The sequence below is a fragment of the Lissotriton vulgaris genome, chromosome 6, assembly GCF_964263255.1.
Source record: "Lissotriton vulgaris chromosome 6, aLisVul1.2, whole genome shotgun sequence".
Lineage (NCBI taxonomy): Eukaryota > Metazoa > Chordata > Amphibia > Caudata > Salamandridae > Lissotriton > Lissotriton vulgaris.
Genome location: NC_141694.1, coordinates 1,509,973,277 through 1,509,988,286, shown reverse-complemented (window position 1 = coordinate 1,509,988,286; position 15,010 = coordinate 1,509,973,277). Strand labels below are relative to the sequence as shown.

The window sequence follows — 15,010 nt, the reverse complement described above, 5'->3', positions numbered from 1 at the left end:
ACTGTATCTATGGCACATTCCCGTCCTTCTCCCCTGGGCTGGCGTGCAAACATCAACTATGCACTAACGCAAACAATCATTAATGGGGTGCAAGGGGCCCACATTTACAAGGACATGAAACGTCGCAGAGAGTGAATTTACGTGACCCTGTAAATATGGGCACATACACATTTCCACCTCAGCACTCAAGACCATCAACTCTGCAATGAAAAGTTCAACAAAGTACAAAAGTACTCTGACTAGACTAGTCGAACCCATGGCTAGCAGCGCGCCTTGCGTAACGTGCAGGGTGTGGGCGGGCACAGCGTCTCTGTCAGGGGAGGGCGTATTCTACCGTCGCAGTCAACAAGGGTTTTACAATTCCATTTACCCTTTACTACCGATAGCAAGCAAAGCTATCTGTTATTTCGATTCAGTTAAAACATGGTGTATCAATTCCACACTAAAATGGTCAAGCAAGAGTGCTATAGAAAATGCCTGCAAGATAAAACCTCTACCCCAGGAATGCTTAAAGTCATGTTTTTTGCCGGTGCGCGCGCACCACACAGGAGCAGGGGCAAAGGCACGCCCATTCCGACCGTTGGCCAGCACCCGCGCTGCTGCACGTGCTGGCCACTGGTGGGAATGGGCAGAGCAAAGGCGGAACATGCGCCCGCCTTTGCGCAATCGTGTGCCGCTTAAAAAAAAAACCGCGAAAGCCAATTACAGACGGGGAAAGCAAATCTACACGCACAAGCCTGTGGGTAGCTTTCTGAAGCCCTTTCAAGAGGTCTTGCGCTGCGCGAGCAATGCTGCGCTCTGCAACGCTAGGCGCGAGACCTAAAAATAGGTCATATATCAGTCAGTGCTACCATGGGAGAAATCACCTATGGAGCAAGTGGAATGATCTGGTAAATCTAAGTACATACATTAAGCCTATCTTTTAGACTGATTATCACATTGACTAGTCTCCCAGAAAATTATTGCACGTCATTTAATAAGTATATGTCTCTGTTCCGTGATGCTCCTATTAGACTTACTGTGCGCCTAGTGGCGTAGCAGCTCGTATGGTAAACTATACATCATTCTAGCACTGTTCAAAATTGAAAATGATGAACTAACCCCAAAACCTTGCTGCTCAATGCTATTCTGTGAAAATGACAATGTTTTATAGTGAATTTTAGTTTTTCTGGTTTGTAGAGTGTGTGTGTGGTATGGAAAGTGCTTATAAATGTTCTAATAGCTGTATTATTAAATAAACAAAATGAACAAAAGCAAGTTCGCAAATCTGCCAGTGTTTCAATGTCTGCTAACAAATATCAGGCATTTTGTGAAGTTTTGAATAATTTTTGTGGAAACAGTGGTTATCATATTCTATTGAGTCTTTAAGGTGAATATATTTTAACTAGAGAATGTGTTGGACATTTATATGACACAAGCAGTGAATGTGTCGCCAACAGTACATCATTCTTTCACATTTTTGTGTTTTGCAGTTGGCCGCTCGCATTCTGGAAGCACACCAAAATGTGGCACAGATACCCCTCGTGGAAGCGAAATTACGTTTTATCCAGGCATGGCAGTCACTGCCAGAGTTCGGTTTAACATATTATACTGTAAGGTAACTACAAGTGAAGAACGCACAGCCTTTACAGAGGCAATGTTTTTTTAAACAATGTACTTCATGTAATTTCTCTGAAAGTGTTAATTATGATCTTTCATCGTTTACATGCCTTTGAGTCAGTATCTATCTGGATATACTAGTACATTTAGTCTCCCTTTACCCCACGCTCATTCTGTCCGATATGTGCCTGTTGGCTCCAGGCACATCTTAAGGATTTTGGGGGCCCTGAGCGAAACATATTTTGGGGGCCCTGGTACAGACCAGGTTTGAATTTATGGTGCAATTTGAGCCCCTGGTTACCTACGCAGTTTCCACTTCCTCAGCTGCGTTAGCAAAACGGATGCGCGCAGCTGACAGTGGTAGGATTTGGTGTTTCCTGCCCTGCTATTAGGTTTTTAATACTTTTTAAGTTGTACATGTGTGGGTGAATTACTCTGTGCTTTTTAACAATTTCTCCTACCTACACACACTTGCACTTTACTTGATTCTGCTTGCCTACACCTCCTTAGGTGCTCCGATTCGCATCTCTCTTTTCCTCCAGGCCTGGTCCGCCGCGGCTGATGCAGCGATTGTGCGGAGGGCTAGGGCTACTATCGGGCTCCTCACTTCCGCCCATGCAGTTTTCCCTTCTTCAGTTGCGTTAGCGATCCAGTTTGCATCATAAGCATTAGCCTATATATTCCCAAGGAAAACGCATGCGAGCAGCGGACGCGCACTGCTGGTGTGCCAAAGGCAAGCCAGTCAGTGCCTGTCAGCGTCCCGGAGGCTTTCACGATATTACAATAGGGAAAAACTGCTTAGCCTTAGGCGACTACCATTATGTCAGTGTACAGCGGCTGATCCGAGCTTGGAGGTAGACTTTTGATGCAATAAGTGTAACTGGTCTCTCCTCCAGCCCAGAAACTGGCACTCAAGAGCCTACCACGCAAAAATAAGTGTAAAAGCAATAGGAAAACCGAGGCCACCCTCTTATGTTGTCACTCTATGCAAAAGCATGAACCACACATTTATGACCTACTTTTAGCGGAAGAGCCTGATGTTTTATTTCTCACTGAGACCTCGCTGTCTGAAGCCACCAACCCTACTATCACCTCGGCCATCCCTACGGGTTATAAAATCCTTAGGAGGGACCGAACGAGTGGGAAGGGGGAGCGGTGTCGCCATAATTTACAATCAAAAACTAGACTTTTCTCCCATCCCGATGGAAAACAACGAGGGCGCAGAGTCCTTAGGCTTCTGCTGCACCTTATTCCCCCATCATAGCATAGCTGGTTTTCTGATTTACAGACCTCCTGGTGCAATTGCACATTTTATTACTATGTTTTATATCGCCACCACCTCCCTAGCCTAAAAATATAACAACTGCCTTATTCTGGGAGATTTCACTATACACATGGACAATGGAAAAGACCCTCAATCAACTTCCTTGTTGAAGACGCTGCAGGCCTGCAACATGTTTCCATCTATTTCTTGGGCCACCCATGAGAAGGGCCATACCCTAGACCAAATATTTCACAACTTTGACATATCAGTAAGCCTACCTCTTCCAATTTCCTGGTCTGACCACCTCCTATTAAAATCCATCATTCCCAACTGTGCCACAGCCCCTCGGGCTAACCCAGGGCAGAGGGTCCCTAATTACAGGACGTTCTATAAAATATCCATTCCGATGTTAGCACACACCCTTGGTCATTCCTCACCAGAGCTGTCTGGCTGCCCCGACTCGGACGCCCTATCAGTAGATTCATGGCTCTGGATCAACATTGGTGCAGCGGTACTGGTTGTTTCCCGTTCCTTAAAGAGAATCTCCATGGTTTAACGATTCCCTCAGATCGAGCAAAAGTAATTGTAGAAAAATGTAATGGAAATGGTGTAAATCCTATCTACCTGAGAACAGGAAGATGTGTAAAAACACCTTAAAAGCTCATTACATTCTCATGAAGGCAGCCAAAAAAAACTTCTTTCAAACTAAGATAGAAAATGCCCAAGGAAATCTTTAGCATAGTTAAATCCTTTACCACTCCAAAAGCTGGCACATAGGAAGCTCCATGAAAGGAAGAATGGTCTAAGCAAATAGCTCAATTCTTTCACAAAAAGATCCCCATGATCCAACAAGCCTTCACTAACATCTGAGAGAAAAAACTGGCCTTCTACCTTACTTCTAATAGCAAATTTCATCTCTTGGATCCTCCATCTTTACTAGCTTTCCCTACATTTTAGCTTGAAGAGTCACTGACCCTTCTCCCAAGCATTAAGTCTGGCTTTCCTACCGGCCCATTTCCAGCAAATATCCTGAACCTATCAGCTTCCACCATAAACCCCACGTTAAACCAGCTCTTTAATGGTTCCCTCTCCTCAGGCAACATGCCGAAATTATGGAAGAATGCTAAGATTCTTCAGTGAAAAAAAGACTTACGCCAAACTGATGGACCCTGTCAACTACAGGCCAATCTCCCTTCTTCCGGCCCTCTCCAAAGTATTAGAGAAGCATGTAAGCAAGGCCCTCCAAAAACACATTAACGATGGGAAGCTCCTTCATGAGTCCAATCCAGTTTTAAGGCTAACTACAGTATGGAGTCCGTTCTGCTGGAAGTGACTGAATTTCTCAAGGGTAAGCTGGACCAGGGAGGCAAGGCTGTTCTGAAACTGCTCGATCTGTCGGCGACCTTCGATTTGGTCCCACATGAGCGGCTCCTGGAGAGACTTGCTAACATCGGGCTGGGCATCCTTCTTGGCAAATAGATCTCAAGACATCTGGCTCCCCCCTTTCTTATCCCCGGTTCCGGCCATGAATGTAGGTGTCCCTCAGGGATCCATTCTAAGTCCTACTCAAGTCAAGTCAAGTCAAAATGTATGTTTATTATGACCGTAGTCTTTAAACAAAACAGTGAGCATAACACAATAGGCGGAGTATACAATAAATACCTATACTTATTTTAGAATGATGTTCTTTTAAAATCAGTTCTATATTTCATTTCCAAGGGTACAAATTCCACTTATAAAACACTAAACACCAATTAAAATTATGATACCTAAAAACATGCTATAAAAGTTTAAAACCTATTCATATTTCTTAACGTCGTGTAAATTTCAGACAATAAAAATTCATACAGTACTACATTTTTCCTTGGGTCTCAGTGCACTCTGGGCCACCTTTAGGTATTTCCCTAGGGCAATTACAATGTCAATGTAGGGTAATTCTGTTAGGAAGCTGGCTGCCTGCATCCTTGTTTTTATTCCATATTTTAGGAAAACCGGGCGCAGCCATAGTTTTCTCTGCTCTAGGAGAAACAGGCAGTCCAACAGAATATGCGGCCAGTCTCCCTTGGTTCTCAGGTTGCACTTGCAGCAGCCTTCATGATCTAACATTTTAGCTTTGGACTCTTTGTTTATTAGCCACGGGTTAATCCCGATTCGACACCTCAGGATCTCTTGCCTGAGCCCGCGGTTAGGAAGTCTATCAAGGTAGGGGAACCAGTTTTCATTAGACCAAGCATTTAACATATGCGCCACTGATTTTTTATTTGTTAGGTAGCCTATATCAATCTCTTTAGAAACTTCCTTCCCCCTTTGCTTCAGATCCCCTTTAGTACTAAGGGCCCGAAGCGATTCTTGGTCCCAATCGATCTCCAAAGATTTGCAAATTCCTTTCAGTTTGTCTCTACAACCTTTTGCCCATTTTAGCTCGCTTCTCAGTATTTCATTGCGACACCAATATGCTACTTTTTGGTTTTCGGGGTTTTCCAATCTCTTCCAAAATCTAATCACAGCCATCTGGGATTGTATTTTCCAGGATTTTGTGGCTATTTCTAACCTGATGGCTTGTATCATTGAAGATTGAGGAAGAGATAAGAGTCTTTTTAAGCAATTCCCCTCTAACATGTCCCAAGATCCCTTACCGCTCAAATAAAGGATCTCAGCGCCATATAAAACTTGAGATGGTATCATTGCTTCAAAAGCTCTCAGCATAGGTCGGTGTGACATCTCTCCATATACCCCATTAAACCTTTTTAAACCACATATGGAAGAGAGTGCCTTAGCTTTTTGGGTATCCAGGTGGGAGTTCCAGTTTAAAACTCTATCGAACCACAGACCCAGATATCGATATTCATTGACCGTCTCCAGTTTGAGATCACCTATATACCATTTAAATTTGCTTATCTTTTTCCCGAAGCATAGGGTTTTGGTTTTATCTAGATTGATTGTTAATAATTTATTGGCACAGTATGTATTGAAAGCATTGAGCTTCCTTTGTAGGCCCCTCTCGGTCTGGTCTACTATCACCAGATCGTCTGCATACAGTAGGCAGGGTATTTTTTTGCCATCCATTTTAGGGCTGGCACTGCCCTCCACCTCGAGATGTGCCGGAAGATCAGACAGGAAGATCGAAAAGAGCTGTGGGGCCAACACACATCCTTGTCTTAGTCCATTTGCTATGGGTATTTTTAGTGTTAAAGAACCCGCCTTATCCTTAATTACTTGACCCCAGTTTTCCCTGTGGAGTTCTTTTATTATAGTGAGTAGATCCTTAGGGATCTTCAACCTCTCTAATAACTCCCATAGGCAGGCCCTATCCACCGAATCAAAGGCTGCTCTGAAGTCGACAAAACAGCAGCATAACTTGCCGTTCTGTTCCGTCGACTTCATCGCCATCGCCCATAGCGCAAATCCGTGGTCTATTGTAGAGTGGCCTGCTCTAAATCCACCCTGTTCTGTGGGTATTATTTGAAACTCTTCTACCCATACTTCCAGTTGTTTCAGCACAATTTTAGAGAACACTTTCTCGCCTATATCTAGCAGATTAATTAGCCGGTAGTTTTGTGGCTCCTCTTTGCTCCCTTTCTTGTGTATTGGCCTAATTATGGCCCCCTTCCAGGTTGGTGGCATTACCCCTTCTTTTAGGACAGCCTGGAACATCATGGCTAGGAATCTTGCCCACCATTTTACATCAGATTTTAATATTATCGCGGGGAGGTTGTCCGGCCCTGCTGCCCGAGTTAGCTTGAGTTCTCTTATTGTGAGCTCAATGCAATCTTCATTGAATTGATGTAATAGGTCATCCGAGATTTCTTGCCATAGATTAGACTCCACCTCCACTCTAGGGGTTCTTACCCCGTACAGATCCCTTATGTTCCCTTCCCATGCAGCCTCACTCACTACACAATTCAAATCTCCGTCTGAATTACCCGCTGCAGACTTTACTAGACTCCAGAATTGCCTTAGGTTTTTGTTCTCTATGGTTTCTAGTAATTCTAACCAGCATTTTTCTTTATATTCTCTTTTTGCGTTGGTTACCAATTTCTTAAGATCTTTTTTCAGCCTAACTAACTGGTCCTTTCTTTCTAATGTAAAATTCTTTTTTTGTCTTCTTTGTATTGCACGTATCTCCTTTTTCTTGTTTTGGCACACCACAGAGAACCCCTTACATCGATTTGTATGTTTACCCATTGTGGGATGGTTCCCTTTTAGTTTTAGCTTTAAGCATTGGACCACCTCTTCTAATTTCCCTATAAACCATTCCAATTTTTTATTCTCACAGTTGTCTGGTGCTATTTTTAGTTGCAAGGACTTCAATTTTTCCATGTATTCCTCAGTGAGGCGTGTCGTCACCCGTTTGGGATACTCGACCTCCTGTGTGATTACCCTTTCTCTCACTAGATCCCTTCCTCCTGCTAATGTTATATGCAGAAGTTTGTGATCGCTCACTTCTTTTTGTTCTAACCTAAAATCCCTAATCAGGTTGAAGCTCCAGGCCTGCAGGAATATATAATCAATGGGGCAATTCTGTTGCCCCTGAATGAATGTCTTTCCTGCTGGTGAGTCTGTCACTACTCTCCCATTTACGCAGTGAAAACCCCTACCACCTAGGGTGTGAACTAGACCTAGATCTTGTTTCGAGATTTCCCCGATTGGGAACTTAGCCGGGTTTATCCCATACACCTCTAACTGTTCCCTATTCCATAGGTCTGCTTTTTTTGGATTCAGTTTATGGTTAAAATCCCCCATTATTAGTATTGTCTCTACGGGAAATTTTTCTTGGGTACTGTCTACATCCTCTTTAAAATTCTTCATTTCCCTTTCATACTCCTCCCTGTTATCCCACTGCATATATACATTCATTAAAATCATCATTTTATGTTTCTGTTCCACCTTCATGAGTTCAATTCTGCATGCTTGTACCCACTTGCATTTTATATTCAATATTTCGAAATCTCTCATAACTTTTGTTGATATCAAAGTCAGTAACCCCCCCGAGGGCCGACCATGCTTATTCTTTGTGGCTGGCCGCTGAATATGGACGTATCCTTCAAATGTAGGGGTATTGTCGCATAACCAGGTCTCTTGCAGGCAGGCAATGTCCACTTTATTTATAGCTTCCTTTATGTACTCACGTTTTTGCTCATTGCCTATCCCGTTAATATTCCAGGTTAAGAGACCTAAATCTTGCGACCCCCCTCCATCCTATTCAATGTCACTCAAAACACCTACTTCCTCCATGTCCAACGAGTTACTTAAGTTACCTTCTCCCACTGGGTTATTATGTGACGACCAGTTACCCCATGGGGAGTCGTTCCTTGTGTTGTCTATTATGATGTTCAGGCGGCTTAACTCCTTTTCTGTTTCTCTGCAGAGAATCACTTGTCTCTTCTGCAGTCCGGCATGGTAATTTAGGAACTTGTTATCGGTGAAGGTTTTTATTTCTCTCTCTGGGATAATCCTTATTCCCTGTTGAGTTATTTCAGTTGATGCTTTCAGGATTGCCCTTTTCACCAGATCTGAGTGAAGAGTAATTTTTGTTACTTCCTTCCCAAACCTGTTTTCTACAAAGCCGACATGCTGTATATCTTTAGTACCAATCCCTTTCAGGCTGCCGCATTTTTCAAATTTGGATAAAATCTGTGCCCTATTTAGGGGTCTTGGATTTCCTGTCGGCCTCTCTTTCCTCCCAGCTGGTACTAGATCCAGAAATAACCAGTTGTTCTTATCTCTCTCAGAGAGATTCGTGTTCGTTACCATCGCCTGTTGATAAGTGATTGATCTCACTGGTTGCCGCCAGTTCTTTCTCATATTGGGGTCTTCATAGATCTGGGTTCTTACTGTCCTTTGTTCTGTAACTCGATCATCCCTTTGCCTTACTTTCTGTTTCGTCGTACTATTGGGAGGGGGGATCTCGATTGCCTCCTTGCATCTCAGCCTTTTTCTTGATACTCTCGGGGTTCTTGGGGTCTTTAGGGCTTTTGCCTCTACATGCACGGGTCTACTTGTTGTGAAGGTCGCTGCTGATGCATTCAAGCTTGACTGTATCACCCCCATCTCTTTTTCCTTCTCTTTTCTCTTCCCTTCTTGTTTCTGTTGCCTGTTTTTTCCCGTCTTGATCGTGGCCCCACGTGTGACATACCCCCCGCGCCTTTTTATCAGCATTGGTCTTCTTGATATGTATACATTATCTGCTGACTCTTCTGCCTTCTGTGCTGATTGTTTTGCAGGTTGGTGAGCACTTTCCAAAGCTACACTACTTTCTTCTTCTAGTATTACCATGACACTTTTCTCCTTTAGCGGGGTTGAGACCATTGACATTACCTTGTTTGGCATTTTGCTCTTTATTTCTCCTAGTTCCTCTTCTATTTTCTTCAGATGTTGTTTCTGAGCTTTCATCAGACCATTATTTGAGAGGCTCACTTCCAGGATTCCTTGTAGAGCCTTCTGGAGTAACAAGATTACCTCTATCAGCGATGATGTTGGCGTTTCGGAGATCACCGAATCCTGTATTGTGTTTCTGGCCGGATTTACTTGGTTACTGGACCTTATGCTCTCTTGATGCGTTGGTGTTTTTTGCAATTGATAGAGCTGCTGGAACTGATCTGGCGCTCCTCCCCAGATAACACTTCGGTTCTGATCTTCATTTCCCCTTTGATCTTTGTTTCCTGGAGACAGCTGTGAGAACAGTTTGGGAGATGATGATAGTCGAGGCGCCGAAATTTGGTGGTTTTGGCTTTGAAGAGTCAGATTTATAGTATTGAGGTTCTCCCCCTCCTCCTTACTGTCCTGGCTGGCTTCTTCATGGTTTCCTCCCTTATCTAACCGACTTTGCCTTTTGTCCGGTTTGTCTGTGTTTTCATCATTTTCTCCGCCAATTTCCACTATTTCGTCATCAATCTCCGATGTTATCGCTGGGTTCAGTGATTTATAGTGTTTACCCACAAACTCCTTTATGGACTTTGTCACTTCCGTCTTCTCTTTCTGTTTATTGGTCGTTTGATTACCACCTCTTTTTGCCTTCTGTGCATTCTTCGGTGCTTTTTTAACTTTCCTTTTCTTTCTTTTACCCTTACTATTCTCCAAGGATGATACATGGCTTTCTTGACTCTCATCCAGCGATTTTGATCCCTCCATTAATTTACTCCTCTCTTGTTCCTCCCCTGTAGGTAGATTTGACCCTTTCTTGGGAGCCATTTCAGGGTGCATGCGCTGTTGTGTTAATGTAGGTGTAACACTTAATTATTAAAATTTTTACTTATTACAATTAATCCACTTACCTCTGTTCTACCTTATGAGCCTTCCGCCAGATTTCCCTCCTTTTTGGTTGCCACAATTGCCCTTTCACCCGTATTTAGGTAGGACGCCTGCTTCACAATAGTTCCAAGGCTTATACTGGGCTTGTAATCTTTAATTACTGGAATTTCTTTGATGCCTATAGGTGCTCCCTTTCGATATTTTGGGCACCTGTTTCCCTGATCCCCTGCAGACTCAGCTGGTTACTCCTCCAGCTGTACGTCCGAGTCTGCCTAGGGGGGAATTTGGGGCTGGGGATGGTTATTAGCGCTGAAGCTCTGATTAGGCGCTGACGATGTGGGGCTTGCGTCGAGTGGCCTCCGCCACCACTGCCTCCCGTGTGCCCTTTTCGCGTGAACCTTTATTTCCTTTGAAGGCTCTCCTGCGGCGCACCGGCTAACGCCTCCTCCTCCCCTCGGGCGCCGCTGTAGTCCCAGGCGGGGCGGGAGGCGGAGGACGGGGTTTGCGGCTCACTTTCTACTTTTCCCGCTTACCGCTAAAATCAGCTGGCGGTCGTCCGAACGTCCGGTGGCTGTCTGGTGAGTGTCCGCAGAAACGCAGCACTCTCTGCGCGGCTCTCTCGCTCCGTGGTTCTCCCGCTCGGCTCGGCTCCTGCTTCCTCGCTTCCTCGCTTCCTGCTCGAAGTCTGGCGTGGGCGTGGCGTGGCGTGTCGTGGCTCAGGTGAACAGAGTCCTACTCTTTTTTAATATATATATATCCCCATTGCATTTCTGGTAGAGGAAGAGGGTGCCAGAATTGTTTCCTATGCTGATGACACTCAGCTGATTTTTACATGTGAAAAAGGAACCGACTTTGACTGGCAATGATTAGGTCTTGACTCACATAGGATTTTAACTGGCTTAAGATCAATCGGCTGAAGTGCAATCTTGACAAAACTGAAGTTGTTTTCTTTGGTAATCCAGAAACGCTTGACTGGAGCTCTTGGTGGCCAAAAGATCAGCCTCCCCCCTCCCACGGAAAGGAAGAAAGTAAAAAACTTAGGAATTGTCATAGAGAAGACACTCTCCATGCGCTATTCAAATAAAAAATCGAACTGGTATACTTCGGATGCTAAAAGAAAACTCCTGCCACTTTTACTGCTTGAGAGCAGAAAGAATGTGGTGCAGGCTCTGGTGACATCAACGCTTGACTATGCCAATAGCTTGTACCTCGGTCTTCCCAAATCCCTTATCCAGTGCCTACAAGTGGTACAAAACACGGCGGCCAGAGCCATCCTGAGGCCTAAACCCAGATCTAGTATGACCCCTATTCTTAGGTCTTTTCATTGGCTCCGCATAAAAGAATGGATTGACGTCAAAGCGATGACCATCTTCTTTAAAGCTTACAACGGCATAGGAGCCGGTTACCTAAATAAGCGTGTTAATCGATACACAATATCTAGACCCCTACGATCTTCCAATGCCAACCTGGGCATGGTGTCTAAAATATGCCATGCCCGCACTGGTGGCAGATCCCTTAGCTTTCTAGGTGCAAAATTGTGGAATAGACTCCCTGAGTCTTTAAAACTAACCACAGATCTCCTTTTTTTCTGGAAGATCTTAAAAACCTGGCTTTTTAATAACTGTCTTTTACGCACGTTTTCCTCCCGCTGTCAAACAACAGGACACTTTAGTCTGAGTAGCTGTGCACTTTATTAAGTATATTATTTCATTAGGTCCCTGACAGTGCAAAGGAACACTCGTCCAAATTCTATGGGCGTTATTTACGAGGCCTTGCTTCACTTTTATGCTGCAAGTGTGTCACTTTTTGTGACGCACCTGCAGCGTACAAAATGTGCCATGTTGCGCCCTATTTGCAAAGTGATGCATCTAGGCAGATGCGTCACTATGTAAACCCCTGCCCCACATTATACCTGCGCCAGGTAGAACATATGCAGGGTGGGTGTTCCCCCGCAAAAAACTTAGTAGAAGTGGTGCATTGAAATCTATGAGAACTCAGTGCGCCACTTCTAGGACACCACTGCATCACTATCTTACACCTGCCTCACAGCAGGCGTAAGACTGATGCAGACCCTTTCACATGGGGCCTGGCCCCATGTGAAAGGACACATTGCTGGAGTTGCATCTATGTTCCGACAAACCCCAGCAATGCATCACTTTTACGCCTACAGATGCGTCAGAAATACTGACATATCTGTAACTCTTTGCGACATGATGCGTCATACAGTAAATATGACACATCCCTCATGTCGCAAGAAGGGCGCACTAAGAAGTGACGTATCCCTGTTTTCAATCAGCAATGCATCACTTCTCATAAATAAGGCACTAAATGTGTTTACATCGAATATTCAGGGAGATTTAAGTGTGTTTTCAATATTGTACCATAGCAGCAGCTCACCAATATTACTGCAAATATTTTCTGTGACACGCCCCCATTTCTTATGTTAGGCCTTGTTTTGATCCAAATGAATTTTTTTAATGTATATTGCATGAAACATAAACACAACATTTCTCTGCAAAATGGCTGTACTAGACTCGCACATCCGGTACATAAAAAATAAATTAAAGGAAAACCATCTGTATAAGAAATATTCAAGGTCATTGGGGCTGTAGGACGCTGGGCACTTTACCACTGCTAATCAGTGCTAAAGTGCATATGCTCTCTGTATAAATTGTGAACTTGATTGGTTATCCATGATTGGCATATTTGTTATACTGGTAAGCCCCTAGTGAAGTGCAATGAGTGTGCCAGGGCCTGTAAATCAAATGCTACTAGTGGGCCTGCAGCACCGATTGTGCCATCTACATGAGTAGCCCTAAAAAAGGTATATCCGACCTTTCACTGCAGTGTCTGTGCGCAGTTTAAATGCCATGTCGAATTGTCAAGTGCACACACTTTCCAGGCCCTAACCTTTTATTTTCACACATGTAAGGCACCCATATGGTAGGGCCAGGGTACCCCCATAGGCAGGGTGAAGTATATGTCAAAGGTAGGACATGTACTGGTATGTGTGACATGTCCTGATAGTGAATTCCTGCCAATTTCGTTTTTCACTATTGAAAGGCTATCTTGCCCGTTAGGATAGAATGAGACGTGCTTTGTAACATCTTACAAGTATAACTTCCCATTGGGACAATAATGAGAAATAAAGTTTAGGCTCTCTCAACTCAGAATTTAATAACATATCTTTTAGTAAAGATGGTTTTTAAATTGTGTGTTTGAAAATGCCACTTTTAGAAAGTAGGCATTTTTTTGTTTAACCATTCGGTGTGTATCTGCCTGTTTGTATATTGACTGTCTGTTTTTGGAGTGACAGGGGCTGGGGATGTGACTTTACTGTAGACAGCCACTAGGGGTTCAGGTGTTCCTGGCCCTTCCTGGATGACTCAGAGCTGAGCTGAATGGGGCTTGGCTGCATTTAGAGTAGTGGGAGGAGATTTCCTTGCACCCGAATAGGGCATGTCTCCCTTGCACAATGATGTCTCCACCCCCGTGATCATACTGCACCAGTGAGGACAGAGATGGTTTGGACTGGGCTCGGAGACCTTGCACAAAGAGAACAAAGACATTTTGTGTATACGTATTTGACCTAAAACCCCAGAACTTTAGATCACTTCTGGACTCAAGAGGAACCTTTGCCATGGTGAAGAGCTAAGGAGCTGTAAGGAGGAGCACTGCCCCTTTGATGTGTGCTGTGTGGGGTTAGCCTCCAGATGCTGTGTCTGCCAAGGAGAGGACAAAGACTGGAACTTTGCTTTGAACCTTTTTGGAGAAGATCTCCATGCACCTGTGTGTGCTGGCCTCCTGTTCTGAAGTCTCAGGACCACTCTAGTGAAGTGGTGTGGCTCACTGGTTAGAGGCGGCAGACCCGGAAGGAGAAGTCGGCCCGAGACCAGGGTTCAATTCCCAACGTGGCAAGGTCGTGGACCAGGGTCAGCGGATTCGATAATTCTCGCCTCGGTGCCCACTCTAACAAGGGGTCCCACTCGGCAACTCTGGGCAATAGCTTGCCTAATCTCCACAACATCCCCATCAACGCCGGGGATGCCTGGCTCCACCTTGGGGACTCCCAGTAGGGACCATCCCACAGAGAAAGCCAGTACGGGTTCCCCAGCGGTATACAGCGCCAGGACGCCGACAGGCAACAGTGCGCTTTACAAGTAAACATTAAATTTATATTACACTAGCAGCCCGCCCCAGCGTTGCCTGGGACAGAAAGGGGCTGGGGGCAGCATTTTTAGCCCCTGTGCCCCCCCCCGACATTGCCTAGTCCGCATCCCTCCCGCCTCCCGCCTCCCGCCTCCCGCCTTCCGCCCCGACATTGGCTATACCACCTCCCGCCTTGAGCCCGCTGCCCGCCGCCCCCCGCCCGACATTGGGCATAGCGCATAGCACCTACCGCCTACCGCCTACTGCCTCCCGCCTCCCGCCCTCCTCCCGCCTCCTTCCCCGGCTTTGTAACCCCCCCCAGGTCCCGACCTACCTCCCCGCGCTGCCACTGCTCCTCCGCTTCTCAACGCTCCGCAGCTCCTCCCGGCGCTCATGTTCTCCCGTATTGCTGTTGCTGGTGAACTCCGCTCCTCCCCTCACGCAGACGCTCCTCATGTCTCGCTCTTCCTGTTGCTCGTGAACGACGCTACTCCCCTCCCGTATTGCTGTTGCTGGTGAACTCCGCTCCTCCCCTCACGCAGACGCTCCTCATGTCTCGCTCTTCCTGTTGCTCGTGAACGACGCTACTACCCTCACGCATACGTCGCGGCCGGCGCTACTTGCAAGGGACTACTTTATTTTTATTTGTAAATATTTTAAACAACATTTTTTTTTATTTTTATGTAGCCTATGTCCTTCTGCTTGCCCTGAGGTTTTCTAAGATGTCTTGGGTGTTCAGATTGGTGG

At 45.2% G+C, this 15,010-nt stretch overlaps 1 protein-coding gene across 2 annotated transcripts in view; it reads left to right on the top strand.

Moving 5' to 3' along the window:
* The window catches only part of FERMT1 (FERM domain containing kindlin 1), a 303,369-nt gene that overhangs the window by 245,439 nt on the left and 42,920 nt on the right, over window positions 1-15,010 (top strand). For both annotated transcript variants that reach the window (XM_086927689.1, XM_086927690.1), the window contains exon 13: window positions 1,473-1,597. In XM_086927689.1, the coding sequence (XP_086783815.1) occupies window positions 1,473-1,597 (125 nt within the window). The remainder of the gene's footprint in view (window positions 1-1,472; window positions 1,598-15,010) is intronic.